This window comes from Drosophila sulfurigaster, chromosome 3 (assembly GCF_023558435.1).
Source record: "Drosophila sulfurigaster albostrigata strain 15112-1811.04 chromosome 3, ASM2355843v2, whole genome shotgun sequence".
In the NCBI taxonomy this organism is placed as follows: domain Eukaryota; kingdom Metazoa; phylum Arthropoda; class Insecta; order Diptera; family Drosophilidae; genus Drosophila; species Drosophila sulfurigaster.
In genome coordinates this window covers 17,359,464-17,385,391 of record NC_084883.1, presented here as the reverse complement: position 1 = coordinate 17,385,391, position 25,928 = coordinate 17,359,464, and the positions used below count along the sequence as shown (strand labels likewise).

The following is a 25,928-nucleotide window of genomic DNA, read 5'->3' as shown; positions in this document are numbered from 1 at the left end:
TGTCATTTTAAACTTTCGATCTCAAGAGACACGCACATTTCGTAAAATGGGTCCACGAACAACTATTGAGAAGCGAGAAGATGTCATAGCTCATTTTAAGAATGGGCATTCGCGTCGAAAGATAGCTGAAATGGTGCGTCTGAGTGATTCGACGGTGCAGAGCATCATTTCACGGTTCGTTCGCGAAAATAGAGTGCATGATAAGGGAAGAAACGCACCCAATAAAATTTTTACCGAGACCGAAGAACGGAATATTGTCCGGAAAATCCGGAAAAACCCCTTACTTTCGGCACCAAAAGTGGTCAGTGAGGTAGAGGAGGAACTGGCCAAGTTCAACATTTTTGGGTCGGATGGAGCCACATATGTCTGGCGGAAGCCAAATAGCGAGCTCCAATCAAATAATTTAAAACCTACAGTCAAGCATGGCGGTGGCAGTGTCATGGTTTGGGCCTGTATGTCCGCAGCCGGAGTCGGTAGGCTGCATTTTATTGATTCAACAATGGACAAGACTCAATACCTGGAGATACTGAAGTCCAATTTGTCCCAAAGCGCGGAAAAACTGGGCATTAGAGATGATTTCCGTTTCTATCAGGACAATGACCCAAAACATAAGGCGGGAATTGTGCAGACTTGGCTGATTTGGAACTGTCCACATGTCATGCAACCATCAGCTCAGTCACCTGACATGAATGTAATTGAGAATTTGTGGGCCATTTTGGATCAGAAAATTCGAAAAAGGCCAATTTGCAATAAAACAGACCTTAAAAAAGCTTTAGTGGAGGAATGGGAGAAAATTAGCCCTGATATCACAAAAACATTGGTGGGATCGATTACAAAGCGTCTTAAATTAGTTATTGACCAACATGGAGGTCATACTAAGTATTAAATACATAGATGAACATATTTAAAATTAGTTATTTCCAGCTGGTTGAAATAAGCTGTGGTACTTTTTTTCGTTATTTTTTTGTTTTTCAATTATTTTATATATTAAACATAAAGTGAGATAATAAATGAAGTCATATATCTTAAGTTAAAACATAAAACTAAAATTCGGCGTTTAAATAATTTCAAAATATCGCTTAGTTTGGCTAGTATAATGATTTAAAGTTGTCGGTTAGTGCTGGTTGAAATAAGCTGTGAACCACTGTATGTATGCGCCAATGTAAGGTTCATCACTACGTAAACAGTTATATATTGTAAATCACAATTTGTAAGTCACAATTTGTGAATCACAATTTGTGAAATACAAAAAAATCTTTCGTGAAAAATGATTGATACATTTTTGCTCAAAATTTTGGTACAAAACATTTTTTTTGAATGGCAACCGTGCCTAAGTGTGCTTTGAAAATTCGGAAGGATATGCCCGAGATATTGCTTGATTTCGAAAAAACGCCCTTGTTGCACCCTCAAAGTATGAAGAACAATTTTCAACTTTGGAAAGGATTTTGAAAATGAAGATAGCATAAGTGAGCAATAACTTCAACTGTATGTTGTAGTGTTATCAATTCTTAATCCGTCAATAGTTGTCTTTTTCTGCATTTTTCCGCACAATTGGCGCAATTCCCATTTTTTTTTTCAGATAACCTCACGTTTTCAACACCGATTTGTGCTCTGCAGGAAATAGTGAGAAGAGCCGTCTGAAGCAATGTTTTGTGAATAACTTCCATGTTTTTTATCCTAGCACATCCGTGCTAGGATGTGCTAGGATTTATATTATGTCTACCAAGAATGAGGTCTTTTTCTCTGAAGCATAAGTACATATTGGAGTAAAAATTTTATAATACTAACTCCACAGGTGTCCGTAATATTAAATTTTTTCAGATTTTTGTGGGCGGTAGAGGTGTTACCACGCCTACTTTTCTATGATACATTCCTTGGGAATATAGTAAAATAACAGTAAAAAATCTTTTATGGTTTACTCGTAATATTAATGCCAGCTAAAATGGAAAATTTGAATTTGATATTTTTGCAGTGGACTCAGCAAGACAGACAAGACAGACAGAGCGGACATTGCGGACATAGCGGACAGAGCGGACCGACTGACGAAAATTACAAATGTTGAGATTTTAGATGACCCCACATTTTGTTGATTTTGGTCGATAGAGTTCGTCCTTGCGGACAATTGAGAAAATATGTATGCGCCAATGAAAGGCCCACTACGTTAACAGTTATTTATTGTGAATCAAAATTTGTGAAATACAAAAAATCTTTCGTGTGGTACATTTTTGCTAAAATTGGTAAATTGGTAAATCACAATTTGTGAATCACAATTTGTGAAATACAAAAAATCTTTCGTGAAAAATGTTTGGTACATTTTTGCTAAAATTGGTACATTTTTTTTCCAAATTTTGGTACAACAAATTTTTTTTGGAAGAGAGTATTGTTGCGTGCTTTTGAGCGTAATCTTCATTTCGGTCTTAGCGCATGCGCAATGCAAAACGACAACAGGGTGACACAATACCGCAACGGCAACACCCTGTAAACAACCCCCAAAAATGTGATTGATAAGACGCACACCACCTTGCGGACAGCCCCGTAGCCACAGTCACAACAACAACAACAATGACAACAGCAATGGGAACAACAAAAACTACAACTACAACCACTGACGCAAAAGCACTACACAAAGCAAACGCAAATTAAATGTCAATGCGAAGAGCAAACACTCACACTCTCTCTCTAGCACATAGCACTGTTGGCGCTCTCTCACTGCTGAGTTATTCTCGCTCTCTCTCTCTCTTGCTCTCAGGACATGAGAAAGCTAACTGCTTGGCCAGTTATGAGTATACAGAGGGTCCGTTCACTCAGTTAGTCGACGACGTTCGCCTTTGTCGTGTGTGCGTCACTTTGGCAAACGGACAAGCAGCGAGCCCCAAAAAAAGCAGACGTAACGGTCGTTTAGCAGCAAAACAGCAAATAGAAAAGCAGAGAGAAAAAAAAAGAAAGAAAGAAGAAAACTACACACACACACGCGTTTATAGAATAGAAAACGGTAACGCGAATGAGCAGCAAAAATATAATAAGCAAGAAAGTGTTGCCACTCTCAAAGTGTTACTACTTCTCTCAGTGCGTGCGTGCGTGTGTGTGCCGAATCTGTGTCCGTGTGTGTGCTAGTGTATGTGTGTGTGTGTGTGCGTGAAAAAATAATCAGTAAAATGTTTATGCAAATGCTGCGAGAATTATGCGCCAATTGCGTAAATGCATACAAATTGCAAATCTAATTATATAATAATTATAATTAAACGAAGCGTAAAAGCAGCAACAACAATTTTGGCAAGTGTCTGTCTCTCTCTGCGTGTGTGTTTGTGTGCGTGTTTGTGTGTGCTGCCCAAAAGTAGGCAACACAAAAGCAGCGTATTTGAATAGTATTAGTGTGAGTGCACGTTCGCGTTTGTTTGTGTGAGTGTGTGTGGCGTGTTTTATTTATTGGTCAGTTGCATTGTGTGGGTGCAACGGCAACATTCACCCGGAAGTGATTTGTATAAAGCAAAAGTCGCTGAAATTTCACACCGCACACACATTCGACCAGCCAGCTCCCGCTCCCGCGCTCCCTCTTCAGCTCCAGTAGGCAAAGAGGGCGAGCGGAAATTGTTGCCACTTGGGTAAGTAGCAATGTGTACTACAACTTCTGCTACGTCTTCCTCTTCTTCGAGCTCCTCCTTCTCAGTTCAGCTTTTACTATTTTTGTTGTTGTTGTCTGGTTTATAGATTTTTGTATATATCGATTTTCAGCCATTCGAAATTACGTGCAACAATAACAAAATACGAAAAAAAAAAAAATAAAAACATGGCACGTTATGTGCTCAAGCATTCAGGCAACGTTTCAGGGTGCAGAGCTAGCGGACATGGCAAGAGGGGGAAGGGGGAGGACCAAGCCACCACACACGTACCAACCGCAGCCACAGAAATTCGCAGCGAGGTACAAACACAAACACACTCTCACACACACACACACACACACTCGCATACACTCGCACACATTTAACTGTATTTATAGACAGTTTTATGGTACGAAACGAAGTTCAACGGCTGAATTTAATATGTCGGATGTGGCTTTTGAGTTTTACGACCAGCAAAAAACTAAAAAACTAACTTGAAAATACAGTGCGAAAATCATTGTGTTCCCTTAGACATTTGACAGTTGAGCTATTAATCAAGCTGCACCTCATGTGGCCCTCAGCAGCATTTTGTTGCCACTCGCAGACTCAAATTCAAGGAGACTTCAGTTTGCTTAACTTTTGCGTGACGTCATTGTTTTGCCCAATGACTATCCTATAATATTCCAATAATGTTTTCATTGACGACAACCTCCCCAAAAAAAAGGCATAATAGGCAACAATCAGTTTCTTATTCAGCATTGCAATTGTATTCAATGTTTTGTTTGTCCTTCTTCGAGTCAATTCAAAGTCTTTATCAGGCTTATTCTGCATGCCAACATCGCAATCAATTCAACTGAATTATGCATAGCCTACTTTGGCTGTCAGGTTTTCGTTTTACTTAAAGTCCGCAAAATATACTCGAACTATGTTTAGTTTTTGGCCTGCTGGAATTTAAGCTTCTTGTTTAAGTTTTCTTTGCCATTTTCGTTCTCAGAATTGTTAAATTATTCCAGCGATTTGACTAATCTCCTTGAACTATGCAGCAGAATTTCTTTTGCTTTTCTTTTGTTCTAAGCGGAATTTCACTCTCAGAGCTGTTTCTAATTACAGCTCCGAGCCAAAAAGAGACTGAAGTGCATAGAAGGCTTTGGCTTTTGTGTGTGAATAAATTCTTTTTAAATTTAAAACTTATTTTTATTGAGTTGGCAAATCGAAAAGTAAATTTCTTTCAGATCAGCTTCATAGAAACTGATGAACAGTTAAAGGAAATGATTGAAAATGGATTAAAATAAATTAAATATTTTTATATTTCCGAAAAATATATATTTTGTATTTTCTTTTGAACAATGATAAATGTGAAACTTGTGTCATTTGTTTCATTTTTCCTTTTTCAACTCGAAACCCTTTTTTTTTGGCTCAAATTCCCCAATGTTCGTAAGCACAATGCAAATTTCTTTACTTTGAAGACGATTCTTATCGCATTCAACACAAAAATTCAACAAAGCTTGACATAGGCAGGCTTTCTTTTTGAAGTTTCGCAGCTTTATCAGCAGCTTCAATCTCGACAAACATTTCCAACTTGATTGGAATTTCCATAAATCCCTTAGATAAACGTAATCATAGTTTAAGCAAAACTTGCAAGCATACTGTAATTTCAAGTTTTTTTGGCTGCCTGAAGCTGTCACCCACAGATGAATTTTTTGTGCAAACTTGATGTTTGCAGTTTTTAAGTAAATTTTGAGCCAGCTATCGACAAACCTAAGCCACATTTATCTCTCTTCAAGTTGGCCGAGGAGGGAGAAGAAAAACCCTTGTCAAATTGTAGTTTGGGTGCAAAACAATTAAGGTGCCGTCGTCAGCAAAAGTTAAGCTCGAGGTCCTTTTGACGTCTTACCCAATCGTGGAATATAGCATCTCACATCAAAAATGCAGCGCACAAGGAAAGAAAAAATATGAACAGTTACTAACTTCCGTCATGACCAACACTCGTTCCCCTTTTGGCTGTTGTTCTTGTTGTTGTTGTTGTTGTACAATATTTACAAGCTAGCTGCAGGGCAGCTGAAGGACGAAGATGGAGCAAAGGATGGAGCAGGGAACGCAGAGCGCGGAGCGCGGTAATGTCAAACTGAATAAAACATGCGACAATCAGGAGACGAAGGCGGCGATGGCAAACTCGTCTTCTTCATCCAGCGCGACTGCAGCAGACACGTAGACGCCTTAATGACCCAGGGGATTACCGGTAGACGACAAGAGCGATGTTGCAGCTAAGCTAACGTGGTCTCAACTGCTTTGGCTACTGCTGCACCTACTCTTAACGTTCTTTTGGGGGCGTTGATAACTGCCAAGTTTTTGGCAGCTGCAACATTGTCATTTTGTACCCATCCAATTAGTTTAATAAACAAAAAAAAAGCGAGAGAGAGAATGTTGCAATTAAAAGGCAATAAGCGGCAACTATTCGCCTAATATGTGTCGCGAAGGGTTGGCCAAGCCAGCACAAGAGAGGGGAGGGAGGGGAGGCAGCTGACTCTGATAATGTGCTATGGGATTGCCGGGCGGGCAGGTTGGGCAGTGGGGCACATGGCACGTTACAAATGTCAAAAGCAACCCCCCAAAAAACACACACACACACATACGCAGAGCGCGCTGTCAAACAACAACCACCCATTGGGCGTGTGCACAAACGGAGAGAGAGCGAACGAAGAGAGAGAGAGAGTGCTCTACACTTGCCTCTCTCTTTCCTCTCTCAATTTGAATCTCTTCAACCCTTGCGCCTGCGTGGACTTTTGTCAACTACTGCGTTTGGCACCCGCGTGGCTTTGTCAACAGTTTTGCGTGCGCTTCCGTTTTTGTCCTTTCGTCCCCTCGCCTCCCTCTTTGCTCCATCTCGTTTTTTGCTCTCTACGTTTTTAAGAATGAATTGAAATGGTCGCCACATTCCCGTACGTCATGTCCTTTGATTAAAGCATATGCAAAAGTTTCCTTTTTTTTTGTGTGTGTTCTGTTTTCAACATTTTTACATTTTTCTTTACAGTTTTCATTTTTCATAGCTGTTGCTGTTGCTGTTGTTGTTTTGCTTGCATTTCCTTTTTTATTTTTGGGCGGGTGGGGAATTCACATGCATCTGCAGCACATCGAATTGCTTTCTATTCACAGACGGATTCTTAGGTCCCTGTGCTGTGCCAGCTGGTGTCCTTTTCCATGTCTTTCCTGCCATTTGACTGCCAGGATGCCCGGCTCACCTTCCCCTCCTCTGTCCCGTCCCCTGCTTGCCCTTCTTTATGCGCTTGCTTGCCATTGCAGTTTAGCTTAAAGTCCAATTTGGTTATGCGACCGCATCAATTTTGCATACGGTAAGCGTCGTCCTTGTGCCATGTGCCTTGGAATGCCAGTCGACTTTCAAGTATACATTTACGTTGCGATATGCCACTTAGCTTCCGCTCACAGATGCAACAGCCAAAGGCATACAAAAATGTGTGTGTGTCGTTTACAGCCTACACAAATATTTTTTAGCCTAACCAAATTGCAAAAGAATGGATAGAATAGCAATAGGAGTCCTTAGAGTTAAACCATTTCTTGGAATACGTTTGAAACATGATGTCTACGAAATTTGTATCGAAACCATTAGATATCCTTTATTTAAATTCTCAGACATGATAATTTATGTACCTTTTGAATTTATAAGTATGCTAATTAATCTAACTTATCCAATATAAATTTATTTTATAATGTTTTGTCAGACTTTCATTTTTCAATTTTCTATTTTTAAATATATTAACCTATTATAGTTTAATTATAAAAACTTACTTTATATATAATATATCAAACATTAATCTATATCACAGAAAACAGGGCTTAAAAAACTAATTAAAGCTGCAGAAAAGATTAAAATTCTCTATTCTTTTAATATATTTATACTTGCCAACCCAGTTATCAGAAACGCAATTATAAACATTAAACGATTACCATTAATTAATGTTACTTACAAAACTTGACCACCATAAATAAAATTTAAGTAATAAGAAAGAGTATACATATTTATTAATCATTTTTCATTACCCATTTAAAATTGTTCAAACATAACTTTTCGTGTCTATTGGAATATTTTTCATTTAAGCAATGCTTTAAATACATGTTGAATAAAATTCAGATAACTTTGCAACAACAGATAAATAATAATTTAATGAAAATTGCAATTCCTTTGAGATTATGCTTTTGAAATTCCGTTTTGGGCATAATTATATTTGAGCATACTCGTAAAATGCCTGAAAGCAAAGCTTAAATAAAATGCAACTGCAAATGCAGAAATGTTGTTCCGAATGAATTGCATAAATGTGTGTCTGTGTGTGTGTGGGCGTGTGTGGGCGTGTGTGTGTCTGCTGACCACAGGGTGTTTCTGTCTCTCAGCTGTTGGTACATTTGCTGTCATCCCGAAAAGTATGCAACGAATTATTTATGACACTTGCTTGTCCTGCAGCAACAGCCGCAATAACACTCCACTCAATTTGTTGCCGGTGGCCATTTCTGAGCCATAAATTAAATTCGCATATTTTCTGTTTTGATGTCCCTACAGGCCCCCCTACAACCCCTGCTCCTGCCCCTGCGGGGGCGAGCGCAAATGCATAAAAAATTGCAGTTATAATTGGCGTAATAATTGCCAGAGAACCGCGCTTTGCGGAAGGTTTGTTTGCAGTTTCCGTTCCGTTCAGCTGCCGCAGTGGTGGCAACAAACTTCGCAAATCTCATTTGCAGTCTTTGCTGTGCTCGTCCAGTTCGCGCTGGTCTAACATAATTAATTCTAATTGAAAAGTTTTGTTCGCTGTCGCAGTAACGACAGCCAATTAAACATATTTCCAGTTGCCAAGCGAAGAGTAAGGCAAAGCAAAGCAAAGCAAGGATAGGCGAGGTGTCTGCAGGTCAATTGCATTACACGTGAAGCGAAAAAATAAATTAAAATGCCAGCGAGTTGCTGAAATGCATTTGCACACAGCCAGAGAGATAGACATGGACAGTGTCAAGGTAACTCACAGCATCATTCACAGGCGTAGAGAAGGGGAAGGGAGGAAGGGGTATCAAAGTAGCCGCCATTAAACACACACGTGTGTATACATAGTAAATGAAAATTGAATTAAGCGAGCCGCCCGCTCAGCTCAACTCTGCTCCCCTTAACGCTAGCTGACTTTGACAGTGACGCCCCTGAGCAACGCCCCCAATACCACCGATACCCCCGACGCCCATAGCTATGCCACGTACCGCCGCCGCCGCCCCCGCTGCCGCTGCCGTCACCCGTAATTGAATTCAAAGGCAAATATACACGAAACGTTTCAGATGGAAAACGAGAGAAAATGGTGCTCGCTTTCCTTTGGAAAACAAAATGCGGGGCCCTGGTTCGGCCCTGGCATAGAGCCCAGTTTCTGTCCTCAACCCCCTTGCAGCGCTCTTCCGGCTCCTGTGCTACTGCTTTTCGTTCAGAATGTTGGCCAGGGGCACCACACCTACTACGCGTATAATTGAATGCAAAAAACACAACAGCAACAAAAAAAAAACCATATAGAAATGAACAGGAAAAAAAATAAAGAGAGAACTCGCTATTTTTTATGTCTATTTGTTTGTTGTTGTTTGTTATGGTTGTTGTTGTTGTGGCTGCCGCTGTTATTTATCTTGGTTTTCTTTGTTTTCCAACTGCGTTCCTCGCTCCTTGTTGCTATTGCTATGTATTGCTATTGCTCTCGGTTCATGTTGCTTTTATTTCCATACGCGCTGTGGATTATTTGTATAACTAAACTTCAATTTCGTGCTAGCCCAGTGAATTGTGATGGAAATAGGAAATTGCAAAAAATGGCCCCAAATGCGGGACACGGATCGCGGGTCGAGGCAAGCAACAACAATCGAAATGAGATGCACACTTTTTATCTACATTTTGTGTATAGAAAAATTCAGAAATTCGCCATGCGCTTGATAAACAAACGGTGGCAAGTTGTTTTCTTTTCGATATGCACGTTTTACATTCACTTTGCTGCATTCCATCGTAAAAAGTTGAGCATTTGTTATCCCAGGGATTGCTTTTAGCTATGAAAACTTGTGAGCTCGCCTATCTCTATTTGTTGCAACCAACTTTGCACTGATATGCGAACTTCTATTCGTAGTACTTTTAAATTTATTCAAATCATTTGGTCATAATATTTATGGTAGGATTTACGTTATCTAAGGCTTCTTTCAAAAGTTTGTAGAAGATATTTTAACTAGCATTGATTAGACTATTTAATTATCAAACTTTAAATACCATTAAAAAAGTTGTTAACATTGTTTTCAATATGATAAAATAGTGCATTTTAAGTTGCATACCGAAGTTCCGCAAAGAGTAAAGTACTCACATATCATTTTTTGAATTTTAAAATGTTTAATGTTTAGCAGAAGGAGAATAATTTATTACTTGATTTGTTAAACAGTATATTAATAATTCGTACGCAGAGAGAAATAAATCTGGATTGATCTTGATTTAAAATTTCTTTTCGATCTTAAAAAAAATAATCTTGAAATAAGAGTTTTAGGTTGGAACAATCTTAAATCAAGATTTTTATGATAAATTTGTTTTTTTTTTTAAGATTTATAACATCCTATTTTGATATTTAAATCTTCATTCAAGAATGTCTTACTCCAGATTGAAAAGTAGATTGCAATAATCTCAATAAATTTCAAGCCATTTTATTACACTATATAACTTTTATTATAAAAACAACATTAAAATAAATAGAGGCCAAACTTGAACAATTTTTCTTTTCTTAAATTCAAATCTCCAATATAAGAAGGATAAAAAGTTCCTCATTCAAAATTCTTATTTAATAAGCAAGTGTTTATTAAACTTAGTTCCCTCAAAGAAATCAATTAAAAATATTTGGAATATTCCCCCTCAGTGCTGAAATCTATGAACCTATACTTTGGTCGATGTCAGAGTGCGCGTGAGAAGCGATGCGATAATATTGGGCGAGAACGAGCGATAAACCATTGCAACCTTTTTCATATGCAATCGCTCGAAAGATGTCAGAGTGAGAGCGAAGCGAGTTGCGAGTTCAAGCGAGAAAGCGAGAGCAAAGCGAGAGAGCAGTTTGCAACCTGCTTTATCGCTTCAACTCTCTCAGAGCGTACGATTGTTTTGTTGCATTCTGTGATTTAATTACCGCTTATTTTCAAAATTTGGCCAACGCTTCTCCAGCCGACTACTAATTTTATTTAATATATAGTCAAAAGTTGAAATAGACATCCTTGAATAGTTAAAAAACTTTTCTGGGTGGTTTCTCAAGTCATTATATAAATTTTTGAACTCTCCTTTTTCGTTTCTACTGCAGTTAAGCGGGTGGACGCCACTTTTTTTTAAAACAAAGTTAAATGTTGCACTTCAAGCAAAAAATCTTCGTCCAAATCCATCACCATCATATTAATAACTGAAAAATAGAACAATGTAGATCGCTCTCGCAAAGCTCTCACTCTGACATCTTCTCGCTTTGCTCATCGCTTCTCGCATCGCTTCGCTTCGCTTCTCGAGAAGCGAAGCGAAGCGATGCGAGAAGCGATGAGCAAAGCGAGAAGATGTCAGAGTGAGAGCGTTGCGAGAGCTACATTGTTCTATTTTTCAGTTATTAATATGATGGTGATAGATTCGACGAAGATTGTTTTGCTTCAAGTGCAACATTTAACTTTGTTTTAAAAAAGTGGCATCCACCCGCTTAGCTGCAGTAGAAACGAAAAGGAGAGCTCAAAAATTTATATAATGACTTGAGAAACCACCCAGAAAAGTTTTTTAACTTTTCAAGGATGTCTATTTCGATTTTTGACTATATATTAAATAAAATTAGTAGTCGGATTGAGAAGCGTTTGCCAAATTTTAAAATAAGCGGTAATTAAATCACAGAATGCAACAAAACAATCGTACGCTCTGAGAGAGTTGAAGCGATAAAGCAGGTTGCAAACTGCTCTCTCGCTTTGCTCTCGCTTTCTCGCCTGAACTCGCAACTCGCTTCGCTCTCACTCTGACATCTTTCGAGCGATTGCATATGTAAAAGGTTGCAATGGTTTATCGCTCGTTCTCGCCCAATATTATCGCATCGCTTCTCGCGCGCACTCTGACATCAGCCTTAGGTTCTGGACGCTCTGAGCGAGTTGAAGCGAGAAAGCGAGTTGCAAACTGTTCTATCGTTTTGCATCGCTTCTCGTTTTGTTCTCACTCTGTCGTCTTTCGACCGATTGCTTATGAAAAAATATAAAGTTGTTCATCGCTCGTTTTCGCCCAATATTATCGCTTCACTTTTCGCACGGACTTTGACAGCAGCATAAATTTCCTTTGCCATTACTATTCGATAGTCAAGACTCTATAAGGAATAATTCCCCTAAAACAAACGACGATTGTTAATATATTTTCTCATCTTTCCAAAGAGTATTAAAATCTCCCCAGCGAATTTGATAGTTACGCACTATGTTATTTCCTTGTGAATTATAGATGAACAGCCTCAATCATTCATTCGGTTGTTATGATATCAGCACAAGGCATTAGTTAGCGTAATAAAGCCGCTCATATTTCCCAAATAAGTACCAGGAGTATTAACTCCATCCAAGCATTCTCAAGTCCCATTTCTAGCATCCTTGCATCATCGTAGTCGCATTTATAACTGTTGCTCCATTGTTTGACTTTTCCAGTCAATACATTGGCTTTTCTCCACATTGAACTGTTATTTATGATATGCTTCTCCAGCTTTCGTTTCCCTTACATTTTCGTGCACTCTACTCATATTTCTCGACATGTCTTTCACTTCCACTTTGCTTCCCCTAAGCCATCCATATTCTTGCCGCTTTCCTTTTGGGCTGGGCTTTTTTCTGACCATCTGTTTGTGTGCTAATTGAATTTTTCTTTCTCGCGTTGTTGCCAGACTGTAAGAGTGGGGATTGCGTTTTGGCATCTAATTGCGGGCCGAAATCATTTCATCTTTTTAGCTTCCGGTCACGTTAGTCATTTGCCGTCGTCGTCGTCACTCGTCATTCGACAGTCATCCATTCGGAGGGATAAGGCAAATAACATCCAAATGCTGCCGTTTGCATAATCCAAGGTGTGGAGAGGGACTTTACATGGGCAAACAAGTTGATTTGATCTGGCAAGGCAACGAAAAGCAAAGCAAGGCCAGCATCTACAACATGGCCCAGCTGCTGTCCTGTCCTTTTGGCCATATCGAGTGAAGCCAATTTTGCTAGACGAGACGTAGGAGCTCAAGAGAAGAGAGAAAGAGAGAGGAATGAGATGTAGCCGAAGCGAAGCCAGTGAAGCGCCTCCTGTGGTAGCTTCATCTCCTTCTTCTCTTGCCTTGTTAGTTTGGTCGCTTTTAATCGAATTTTTTGTCAGCCAGCTGGTAATATTGTTGTCCCCCTTCAAGCAGGGGGGAAAGTCGGGCGGGTCAAAATGTTTGCACCCGCTTTGCTGTTTTTGCATTTTGCGTGTTGGCCTAAGCGGTTTATTAGCCGATTTCAAACTTAGCATCCATGGTAACTAACGCTCAGAGTTTACCATTTGTTGGATCCTTATTTAATAATGAAGTAGTTCGTCGGTGCTCGGTGCTGGTGACTCGACTGTGGCTTTGCTTAAAACCATCCGATGGTTTATTCTGTGTGTCATGGCACGTGGCTTTAGCTAACTAGTTTGTTTTTCTTTTCGGCCATTTCTGGTTGGCAACTGTGTGCCGCAAATTTGTCGAAAGTTTTAACTCTCTCTCGCATTCCGCTTTTTTTTTACAGCGCTTTTTGCAACTTGTAACTTTTATGTGATAAATAAAAAGGCTTAGCATTAGCATGACATAATTACTTTATGTTAATTTGTTGAAATTTCACAATTTATTCGAATGCGTATGTCTGAACTCGCAGCTCAATGTTAATGAGCTTTGAGTAGGGATTAAATGAGCAGCTATAAAGAGGCTTTGATGTGGAAATTATTGACTGTTAGACATTAAATTATAGGAGCAAATAAGTCAGTTGTTGTCAATGAATAGCTTAAACGATATTTGGAGTGCGCCCTTAAAGTAAATATGTAATTCCGAAACTTTGCCAAAAACTATCGTCGAACTTAAAGCTCAGAGCTTTAATCAACTTTTCAGTCACAAGTGGTTGAAAGTTGCACCGCTGGCTTAAATTTTATTTTAATGTTAATGAAGGAATTAAATGAGCAACTATAAAGAGGCTTTCAAATGGAAATTATTGACTGTTCAACATTCATGCAGTATAACAGCTAATAATAATAATAAGTTAGTTGTTCAACAGTAGTCACAAACTTTACATATCTTTGTCAAACTTAAATTTGAGCTTTAATCAACTTTTAGGCCAACTTTTCATTCATAAGTGGTTTAAAATTGCGCCTCTAGCGGAAATAATTGTGTATTCCTGCCACTTGAACTTCCATTTATTGTTTATTCTTTACAACAAGCAAGATTGCTCCCATTCTCATGCCATTCATCCATTTCATCTTTCATCATTTGTTTTCGCTTTCGCTCACAATGTAAGTGCCCGGGGGCACTTTTATCTTCCTCTCTGTCGCATTCATAAATAATTCCCTTTCCTAGCTTCGACTAGCACGTCTCGCAAACGTGTTTGCCCGTCTATATAGAACTTGTACCCTTCCCCTGGAGCATGCTTTAAATATTTAACATTTGCAATTCCCTAGGAGAACGAACAAAGAGAACAAAGCAACAGCGACGAAAAGGGAGACAAACAAACAAAGTGCTGCTGACAAATGCATTCAAATCCAATTGTAATTGAAATCAAAACTAAATTGGCAAATGGCAAGCAACACATTCACGTTCACATTCACATTCGACAATAGCAACAACCACAACAAGAATAATTACGTTGGCAACAGCAAGAGCGCTAACAACTCGACAAAATGCTAGTTAAATATTGATTTTAATTTTCCACATAATTGCAATTAGTTGATGAACTGTCAGCAGCTGCGTTTGCCAATGTTGTGTTCAAATGTTCTCGATGTTTTTGCCGTTGCCTTTGCTGTTGCTGCTGTCGTCGACGTTTCGTTGTCGTTGTCGTTGCTGCTGCTGACGCGTGTTTAATCAAGCAGAGCAGCAACAACAGCAACAGCAACAGCAATAGCAACAACAACCAAACCAAACAATCCTAACAACTACAATATGGACTAGCTTCGAATGAGTTGAGTGTATCTGCTGTGAATGACGCACAGTTATGCTGTAATGTGAGCTTAAGCTGTGACTTAATCTTGTCCTCCTACTCAAAGTGTGGGCAATGAATAATTGCTTATTGAAGTTATCCCGTCAAGCTTGCAAGTTAAGCTTCCTTGAGTCTGGTGGTGTTAAGAGCTACATTCGTTAAAATTCATATTTCTGTTTTGTATTTTTATCAAGACTTTTCTTGTAACATTGAGCTGGCGATTTACTTACATTTTTGAGTAGTGATGTGTATTTTGATGTTGTATGAAATAATATTTATTTAGAATGTCAATTAAGAAATAGAGTTTTGCAAAGCAAATAAAGTTATAAATAATTTTCTATTCTAGTTAAAGAAATTTATTATAAAATTTCGAATTCGTTTTTAATTACATAATTTTATTCATATTTATTCCTCTAGTTAAATCATTTCATTAAAGCTTAAATGATTTGTGGTTATTTTCTATTTATTTTGTTTAAATGTACAAGATTCTCTAAATTTCGTTTAGCAACAAAATAATCGAAAAAAGAGAACGAATGTCTTCTGTACATTTTTAAGTTTCTACATTGGCTCATCATGTGCCTTTCTCCTGCCCGATTACAGGATATGACGAGCTGAGTGAGCAGCCATCAATGCTTGTTATGAAAGCCGAAGCTCCCCTACTCCTGTCTCCATCGTGCCTTCAGCAACGCCCATTTGCTGTACCTCTTTCGGTCGAAGTGGGGGAGGGAACGAGTGCCAAGTCAATTATGCTTGTGTTTGTGCAGTGTGCCTGTGTAGGTGTTGTCACTGTGTGTGTGTGTCTGTATGTGTGTGTTGGTTAGCTCTGTTATGGCACTTACGCACAATTTTCACAACTCAAAAGGCATTTATTGATTGCACTTTAAAAGCCGGCTGGTTGCTTTTGCTGGCAGCTGCTAGGGCAACATACCAAAACACTCATACGCCACGTTGGCTCAGCATATCTCCCACAAGCAGCCGTGTTCAGTCCTGTGCCTGGCACACATTCGCCTCGCCCTGTGCTCTCTGTGCGTTTATTGACTGCCGCTTTTCGTTTCCACATATTTTTTTTCTTTCCAGATTTTTTTTAAATTGAGTTTTTCTGCCATTTGCTCAACACCCGGACCACTTCCTCATCATCATCACGGCTGTGCTTGCCACACTTCTGTTCACCTCTGTTCACAGTTTGCGTTTGCGTTTGCCCTGCAGCCACTTAGTTCAACTTTTCTCTCCTTTGTTTGCCTGCTCTTGTTGTTGGTTTTTTTGCTTTTCGTTTTTTGGGAAAAGCCAATTTTGTGCCCAACTTCTGGGCACATGTAAATTTGTGTAGCATACTTTTTGGGGGCGAAGGCGGATGCCAGAACGAGGAAAATCAAAGTAACTTGCGCTTTTCTCAGATAGAAATTGTTCCGCCATGTGGCTGCTATCTAGGCTTGAAGTTCATGCCCCAAGGGTAATGCCTGCCATGATTCGACTAATGAAGAGCACTTGACAATGAGCTGAAAAAGTCGAGAGAGTCGAGTTTGTAATAAATATGGACAGCAAACTTTACAGATAGCTTCGTAATTATTTTGTGTTGATAAATTAAAATCTCATATTGTGGTTTCACATAAATGTCTATATGCAAATGTTAATTAGGCATCAACCGGAGGCTCAAGGCTGACAACAAAGTGTGTCCTTAAATTATGCATAACCTGACACAATGCTAATTGAAATTATTCATCAAAAGCTGTGCTAAGATGCTCATATCTTGATAATGACCGCAGTGTGTGGCAAGTACAGCTTAACAGGCAATTTGCTGCTCAATCGCAAATCGGACGAAAATAATTATGAAAATATGCAATTTATTGCTTGTTAATGCGTAAATTGCAATTTTCAATGCAGCAAGGTGATTTTGCTTTATGTCATTTAAATATTAGGGAATATTTGAACATATTCAATGTTCGTATATCTAGTGTATTAAATATATTCTTGTGCCTCCGACCCCAAGAAGTATATAAACACTTAATCAGTCCAGAATATATAGAAATATTTCTGTCAATAAGTGCAGGATTTAAGGTTTCTTAAAAATTTACTTGAGATGAGCTAAAAAATTATTGGAGTTATTTAAGAAATATTTGTAAACTTTAAAAAACGGCTGTTGTGTCGGTTCTTAATTGCTTTATTCAACAGTCTAATATATTTTGTTCCTATCATATTATAAACACTGTTTTATTTAAATAGCGAATTCAATTTCTAATTGCAATAAGATAATCCAGCGCGCATGATGCCTTCAGGCTATCTATGGTATATTTTAATTTAATGTAGTATCGATGTACTAAATGTAGCCTTCAATATATAATATTAATTCGGTATATTTTAGAATAACACCGCACTATTGAGCCTTTATTGAAAATGGCTATCGGATATCTCACAGTGAAGCACACTCGAATGTATTATTTTCTCTTGTTAATAGTTGAACATCATATTTAAATGTATCTGTATAATATTGAATTACAAAAAACTCAATAATAAACATAATTGTGTACTTTTATGTTGTTGACATCATAAATCAAAATTAAACCATTTCGCTGCTCAGCACTTTTGATCAATATTTAATTATTCGCTCATCGTTTTATTTCCGCACTTCATAAGCTCGTTAAAGTTAGTCGTAATAACTATGTTTAAACACTTCAGCGTAATTACACTTTAAGTTATATTTAATGGCATTTGTTTAGGATATTGAAGCACTATTTCCAGATTGTTTTTTATGTGCAATATTTTGTTGTATAGAAAATCGTTCAATTACTCGTGCTGGGCTTTTATGTGCATCAATCACAAAAGGCAGTCAGCCTCCTCCTTTATACGAGGAGCTGCGTCAAGGACTTTCGTTTTTCTCATACGCTGCTCTGTTTGGCTGCTTTTTGCAGTTGTTTGTGACATTTTCCCCATAGACGTCGCACGACCCAAAAACATAAATTTCTATGGAGTCGCGACCAAATCAACGCCAAGTGCTAAACGCTTTGCTTATGATTTTTATTGCTCTGTATTATATACAATACACACACATATACATGTATATGTCTATGTATACATGAGTGTGTGTGTGTGTGTGTGGAGGGGTCTTACGTCTTTTGGCATATTTTTAGACATTTTTGTCGCAGCGTTAAGTGCGCCGCAGCAGCGGAAATGCCAACTATGACATGAATGAGCATGAATTCTTTATGGTCTCGACTGGCCACGCCCCTTTTCTCTGTAAAATAATGCACACATCTGCTATGTGCACACATGTGTGTTTACGTGTGTGCGTGAGTTCTTAATTTCCTTTATGTTGCCGCACTGTTTTGATGAGCAATTTCTCTCAGTCAGTGTAAATTCACATTTTTCGTGTCAGTTTTCCACTTAAAGCGCATTTTTCAAATTGGGTTAGCGGAGCGCACTGAAAGTGAGCAAAGATGGTGCCGGAAAAATGTTGAACGGAAAGTTTTCTTATTATGCCCAGCATTGTTTTCTTGTAAAAAAGAACCAAGTGGCTTCCTTCCTGTCATGTCCTGTTTTACATTTTCAACAGCTTTCTGACTGCCAACAGCTGATGCTGCTGCCATTTGGCCTGAAGATCCGACTCTCCCCCCTCTCTCCCCTTTGACATGCCTCGTCGGCCTACACCCAATGCCTTACAATGTTACACATTTTGATGCGCATTTATTTTTCAATTTCGTGTGCGTGAGACACCCTTAACCCTCGATTCGACCCCCACACAACCCCATCGAAACCCAAAGCCAACCCCATCAGCGTCATCAGCAACATCAGCTTCAGTTTCAGCTATAGCTAGGCAGTTATATAGTATTCTCACTTACAAAAGAAGGGCTACCTGCTGCTATGGGCTCTGAAAGCAGGTCCAGTTGCGTATTTCTTTTCGCCGTTGGCCACGTTTTATTAGCCTCTTTTATGCCTTCAAGCATCGTTAGGTTCTCACCGTTTTTTAGTGGCGTTTCTGATGAAATTTTTAAGTCGTTTGTGAGCTTAATTCCTGCAGTCATTTCCAATGGGACTATTATATTACGGGATTTGGTAACGCTTCTTAGCATAATTGACTTGACAGTTTTAGTATCTGTTCATAACATGAAGAAAATGGGGAATAATTATAATAATGGTTGAATTATATACAAATTAGCTTAGACGTTTGGTAGATTTGGGTAATAATAAATTTAATTTGATAGGGAGAAGTTCGCCTGAAAAAAGGACTTAAGTATTTTATAAGCATTACGTTGTATTGTGCCATTTGGTCGAAATATTGGAGAGAGATAGGTATTTGTTGTAGAGGTGGTTATATTATTAGTATTAGTTATATGTTAAAAGGTCATTACTTAAAAAAAACACATTCTTGTTTAATAATTTCAGTATGATAAATTTTTGTTATAGTTAGTTATAAGGAATTGTTCAAAGAAAAATTAAAGAAGAAAGAATAAGTGACAATAAACACACCTTAAATGCTTAACATTTCATTTATAAAGAACCGAACACAATATGATCAATAATAATTTTAAAATCATACATATGTATATGTATAGAAATAGTGAAGAAAATATTTTCTATTATAATTGCATAACTTGACAAGTTAACATTTTTTCTTTCATCTCAAATTTTAACATTGAAAGTTCTTTACATACTCTCTCAGTTTAACTTTATGTATACCATCATAATTTAAATTCTGCCCTTTACTCATAAGGTAGAAAAGTATTATAACTTTGTGGCTGCAGGAAATTTATGTAACTGGAAGAAAAAGACCCCATAAATTAGGGTCTTAGATGCTTTGGCTACAATCTGTTATGTTTCGTACTTTATGGTATATTTTCAATATAGAACTATATCAATATACCAAATATAAGCTTTGATATATTTTAGTATTTCTTAGGTATATTAATTTGGTGTATTTTAAGTATAATACGGCAGTGTTTTGATATATCACTAACGGGTATCTCCCAGTCAAACACACTTTATTGTAGCTTTCTTACTTGCTACTTATAAAATAGGTAGTATAATTAGTTATAATTTTCGTTTTGTTCATATAAATTGTATGAAAATTATTTGCAAATTTAAATGTACAGTAAAATGTTGAAAACTTTTACAACTTCAACTTTAACTCAACTTGAACTCTCAACTTTTACCCACTAAGAGTTGTTAAATTTGTAAGATTTATTCTTAAATGCTATGCATAGCTTATAACATATTTAAATATTTGCGAACTACATTTTTTGCTTCATTTTTATGTACATGTTTTACTTTAAGTATGCCATCATTTATCCTACTCGATTTGCCTATAAATTGTAAGGAAATTGCGCACTTCCTGCAGCAGTCAAGTAATTAAATAGAAAACACTTTAAAGTTAATTGATTATTTGCAATATCAATAAACACACTTCCACACAAACACACACACACACACACATTTGCACAAGCTGCACACGTTCTACATACAGAAGACTTCTCCATCTCACATCATACTATATTATGGCTAGTTTGCCACCTCGGGCTGTTTGTGTGTGCTTTCTTGTGCTGCATCGAGAGATTGCCTCATAAATTTGCGAGTGAATTTTTAAGAAGACTAGGATAAGCGACAGACTGTAATGGGCTATATTCCAGGCTACTGTATGTGTGTGTATGTGTGTGGGTGTGTGTGTGTGGCACAGCTTGAGGTGTTTTTAATTAGATGGTAGCTAGAGGAGAAACATAGAGAGTGTGCTTGTGTTTGTGTGACAAATAAACTTGACTGTTAATATGGACAGTTTCCATTTATTTCAATTAAAAATGCAATGCAGTTGGCCTTTTGGACTTTCGGGGCATAAATATTCATTGCTAATAACAGTCCATTTATGGATTTATCGTCTGTTTCCCTTACTCTCACTATATATGCAACTATGTAACTAACTTATGTAACCTTGCCTCTCTTTTTTTCCACTTTTTTTTGTAGCCGCAACATTGTTGCTGTTAAGGACACACGTTTATTGGCGAAGTTAATGAATGTTGCAGGCATTTGCATGTGCAACAAATTGCGGCAACGCTGCAGCCTCAACAATTGCAATAAAACTTTGAACAAAAGTAATTAAAAGCGTAGCGAAGTTCATTTTTCGGGGCGCTATGCGACAACTCAATTGCTGAAACAACAGAAGCGGAAGTGGCAGAGTGACAGACAGACAGAGAGAGAGAAGAGCAGGAGACGAGAAGAAGGCAAAGGAGCTGCAGGACCTGCTTGTGTGAATGGCCAGACGACAGCTGACGCTGCCTGCGAGAAACAGCTAACAGCTGACAGTGCTTAAAGGAGCACCCGAGGACACAAGCCAGCAGCCAGCAGCCACGGCCATAAAATGCAAAAGGAGAACAATGTGACGGCAGAGAACTGCCAATTCGTTGGCCCCTATCGCCTCGAAAAAACCCTCGGCAAGGGTCAAACGGGTAAGTGGGGATGTGCTTACCAATCTAACCAATCAACTCGTCAACCAATTTTTGCATGTTTCAAATTCTCAGGACTTGTCAAGCTGGGCGTGCACTGTGTGATTGGCAAGAAGGTGGCTATTAAAATAATCAATCGCGAGAAACTCAGCGAATCGGTGCTAATGAAGGTAAGCAAATATTGTATCTTCACTCTCCCGCTTTTTTCTCTCGCATTTCTTCACACTGGCCTACCAATTACTCACTCCTTCAATGGCCACAATCCGCAGTGGCTTATGACTTTGCGAAAGTTTTGTAGCCAATTTTTTATTGTTCTGTTGTTTGTCTTTTGGCGCTAGTCATAAAACGGTGGAGACGCAAAGAGCGCAAGGGAAAAACGGCAATAAAATGTCGTCGCTCGGTGGTTTTCGCCTTGAAATTCAAAAAGACAAGACAACTTTAAGCGCTCAGCTAATGCTGGGGATTGTCCGGATCAGGGCGGGGTATGAGTGATGACATGTTTTTACTGACGAAGGGTAAAAACCCCCAGAAAAGAGTAGAAAAAAAATTAGTTTTTATTTTTCGCTTTTATGGATTTTTAAGAACTTTGCAGGATATCTATCAAAAAGTTGGTTATGGCACAAGTTTAGCGGGTCAACATGTAATTAAGCACTGAGCTGCGTTAAAGCCAAATAGAAACCAAACTGGGTTGACATTCGCATGTAATGGAGCTATGAGATGGGATTACTTTTAAATGCTTTATAATCATAGCCGAAGTAGTAATAGAGCGTGTTAAATAGAACGAAATACTACGCTCTGATATTAAACTATTCTTATGAGTTGTTGACAAGTTTATTACTAAGATTAAGCTGCTTTAATATCTTAAAATAATACGAATCTTATTTAAGTAGAGATTTTAAAGATGTTTAAGAGACGATTGTAGTTGTTCAAAAGAGTTGTAATAATGCCAATATCGAAGATAAATTTCTTAGATACTTATAAAAAAAAGAACACCTTTTTGAAGAAATGTTTTTTAATAAAGAAAAGGAATAAGGAATATTTATAAATACATACATTTTGTTTGTTCAGACAAGAGTGGAATATATTAATTTATTAAAGAGCTAAGAACAAAAATATATAATATTTGATTTATTAATAATTATCCCATCAAAAAAGACAACAAAAATGCCTTGCTTAATTTCATAAAGGAGACAAGTTTAAGTACAACCATAAATTATAATTTAAAGGATACTGACTTGTATTGAATAATTACTTGAATTACGAACATAAACAGAAACGATTATGAAATTGTTATACAAATAGTCGTCATTAAACACTGATAACTGAGAGAAATAATGTTATTAATTAGAGCTTAATCGCACTAAAATTAAAGCAAGTCGAATGGAAAGAATTTTTATCAGATTCTGTCAAAATGAAATCGCCCAGCCATAAAAACCAAGTAAATTATTATCCCCACCCGAGAAAAAAAGAAATTGGTGCACTTTTGTAGGACATTGAAAGGACATGCGACAAATTAGTGCGTGCGTCGACAAAGTAAACCAAAAATACAAAAGGAAAATCACCAAACTAGAACTGTCAATTGGGGAATGGGAGAAAGATAGACGTCGAGAGATAGAGTGAGGGACAAAGCGAGACAGAGAGCGAAAGAGAATAAAGTAGAGTGGCGACAAAAGAGCTGCGATGACTTCAATGTATGTACATAGCGTTTACATATATACTTGCCTTATGTATAGACTGTAGACATGTATGTTGATATATAGGACAAATTGAGTGCAAGGTGAACGCGCTGGCCTCTATAAATAGCTTGTGGGCGATTGCGTGTCCTGGCAGCCAGGCAGCCAGGTCAGCTGGTTTGCTGGCAGCTGGTTAAGACACGCAATGACATGGTCAGAGCAGGACATTTACATTTTGAAAACATAAACACGCTGAATGCATTGTAAATGCGAGCGAGATGTTATCGACGAAAAGTGGGGAAAAATGTTCAATAGTCGCGTGGTGGCAAAATAAGCAACATTATCGATAATCACTTGGAAAACATTTTAAGAATAATTACTTAGTGTGTTTGCTGGATATGGGAGATAGGAGCCAAGACTCTCATGTGTGTGTGTGCTTTGGTGTGTCCTTACGTATGCGAGTGTGTTGTGTATTTAACAAGTGCTCAACGTCTGGCATTGTCATTGTCATTCAAGGTTGAACGTGAAATTGCCATCATGAAACTAATCGATCATCCGCACGTGCTCGGTCTGAGCGATGTGTATGAGAATAAGAAATATTTGTATCTAATATTGGAGCACGTATCTGGCGGTGAACTCTTCGATTATCTGGTTAAAAAGGGACGCCTCACGCCCAAGGAGGCGCGCAAGTTCTTCAGGCAAATCATCTCAGCGTTGGATTTCTGTCATTCACACTCCATATGGTAAGCATTGCAAATCTATCTATCTGTCTGTCTCGAGATATCGATAGATGTCCGCCATAAATCTCAATAACCGTATTACCTTCTGCAGTCATCGGGACTTGAAGCCCGAGAACTTGCTGCTGGACGAGAAGAATAATATCAAGATTGCGGACTTTGGAATGGCCTCATTGCAGCCAGCGGGCAGCATGTTGGAGACATCATGCGGTTCACCACATTACGCCTGTCCAGAGGTCATTCGGGTAAGTTTAATACACAAAAAATATCAACTAGTATTCATTGCGTATACGTTAAGCTCAATTACTAAATGGAGTGTCTTCTAATATAATTAATCAATTTACCTAAAGTGTAGTGTATGTCTATATATAGCAACGATATGACGGATAACTATTACGTATATGCAGAGCTAAACTTTTTGTTGAGGAATAAATGTTAATTTGAGCACATGAATTATTACGCATACGCAAACTTTACCTTCTAATTTCAGCAGAGCATTTATTATAATTATTGCGTATACGCTGTGTGGGTTTCAGAGTTATCGTAATGAAGTCATATAATGAATTCGTAAAAAAGTTTTAAATACGAACCGTTGAATTACAAATTAAACAATATTTACTTTGCTAAATTTCCCATGAAAACACGGATAAATAGAAAAACAAAGCAGCGCACAAAAGTATGCAACATATTTTTCTGTAAAATTCATATGAAAATAAAATTTACGTTATGGCAACAACAAATAAATCGCGTGAGTGTATTTGCTTCAGAGTTGAAAATCGCACTTAGGACTTCGTTGAAACTTTATTTTCTATAAGAAAATTTTCAAATCATTATAAACGCATTTGTTTCCCCAACGTATTTTTGCTGGGTAACTTTCAGTGCAGAACTTCGATTCTCAGTGCTGCGCTGTGCTGTGACTGCTGCCGTCAATCAAGGCAAAGTTTTTAGCACATTTTCGTTAGCTTCAGCTGCGCTAAATCCAGCAGCTCCTACTGTTCCCTGCTCGCTGCTGCTGGGTGCGGTATTCCATGCAAATGTGGCCAGATATGCAAATTGCGTATTCCATGCAACGTTGTCGTTGTGTCATGTGCGCATATCACTTGCCGATGACAAAAGGAGTGAGGCTGCCGATGCTATGTGGCATGTGGCATGACAGACGGCATCGTGTTTGGCTTTTCCCAAGCAAGTTGCATGCATCATTTCACTCACGCAGCCAAACCTCAGTCAACGTTTTCTGCTGTTGCTGTCTGGCAAGCCGGTAAGAGCTGCTGCGTGTAATAAATTCATAAGCGGAATTTAAAAATATATATCCTTGCCTGCAGCTATAAATCCCTTGGACCGTTACGTGATCTGTTTCACTCAAGAATATCTTCTGTATGTGTTGTATAAATATTCAAAACTCAAAGCATTGTCTCACCAGCTGCGTTGCGTGGCTGTAGTTGTTTTTACCACGTCTTGATTTCCCCATAATTGATGGGTGGCAGCTCCAACTCCGCCGCAGGCAAGTCCAATGATAACTGGCAGCAGGATAAGAGCCATCTAACAACACGTGTAATTGATTTGGTTCTCTTTTTCAACAAAACGCCCCACAGCATCAGTTTTGGGTGCAGGTAACCTTAGGAAACCTCAGTCAATCAATCACTTGAGTGGTCGTTAAAGGATACAAACCGACGATGCTTAATCGTGGCTGAGTTTGCGTTGAGCTCAAGCTGGAGTCTAGATAAGCGCCAGTTTCAGTTGCACAAAAATAAAAATTTAAATGTAATCTTTTATGTCGAGTCACTGAGATTTTCTTGGGGTAAAATAAACTTTGATTTATAGCACAAGAAATGAAAAGGGTATTAAAGACATAGCAAGAAGATAATTTACGAATTTTTATTGGGAAGCTATTTTATGAAATATTTTATATTTTAAGGTAGATCCAATAATAAATTCAAAGACTACTTTAAATATATCTTAAGTCTTTACCTTCACCTTCGATAAAAGTAATCTACAATTAAATAATCAATACTTAAACTGTTCGTTTAGAATACTTTTAATTTGTATTCCTCGTATTTGCAATAAAAAGTTTAGTTTTTACCTGCCTCAACCGTAATTACAATGGGCATTACACGTCACTGAATGTTGCAGCAATTATTGTGTGCAACTCGAAGTCGTTGTGCCACTTAGCGACCAAGTCAATAACCGAAGGCCTGCAACTCGCTGCTCGGCATTTGACGGACACGTCAATGGACGTCAAAATGGGAATTGCAGCAGCTTGTCGTTGTAGTTGTTGATGTTTCAGTT

The 25,928-nt window shown here is 38.1% G+C and overlaps 1 protein-coding gene and 1 long non-coding RNA gene across 6 annotated transcripts in view; one reads left to right on the top strand and one right to left on the bottom strand.

The window, feature by feature from the left end:
• The first annotated feature begins 2,804 nt into the window (after positions 1–2,804).
• The window catches only part of LOC133846421 (serine/threonine-protein kinase BRSK1), a 28,327-nt gene continuing 5,203 nt past the window's right edge, over positions 2,805–25,928 (top strand). For 4 of the 5 annotated variants that reach the window (XM_062281405.1, XM_062281404.1, XM_062281403.1 and 1 more), the window contains exons 1-5: positions 2,805–3,602; positions 20,754–21,235; positions 21,308–21,402; positions 23,422–23,648; positions 23,737–23,887. In XM_062281405.1, coding sequence (XP_062137389.1) covers positions 21,148–21,235; positions 21,308–21,402; positions 23,422–23,648; positions 23,737–23,887 — 561 coding nt within the window. In that variant the 5' untranslated portion in view covers positions 2,805–3,602; positions 20,754–21,147. The remainder of the gene's footprint in view (positions 3,603–20,753; positions 21,236–21,307; positions 21,403–23,421; positions 23,649–23,736; positions 23,888–25,928) is intronic. The other variant, XM_062281402.1, reaches the window with a different exon arrangement.
• Positions 24,395–25,557, bottom strand: LOC133846425 (uncharacterized). Its single transcript, XR_009894871.1, has 3 exons — positions 25,311–25,557; positions 25,060–25,257; positions 24,395–25,011 (listed from the first exon to the last, which is right to left on the bottom strand). It is a non-coding gene; the product is annotated as an uncharacterized LOC133846425 (long non-coding RNA).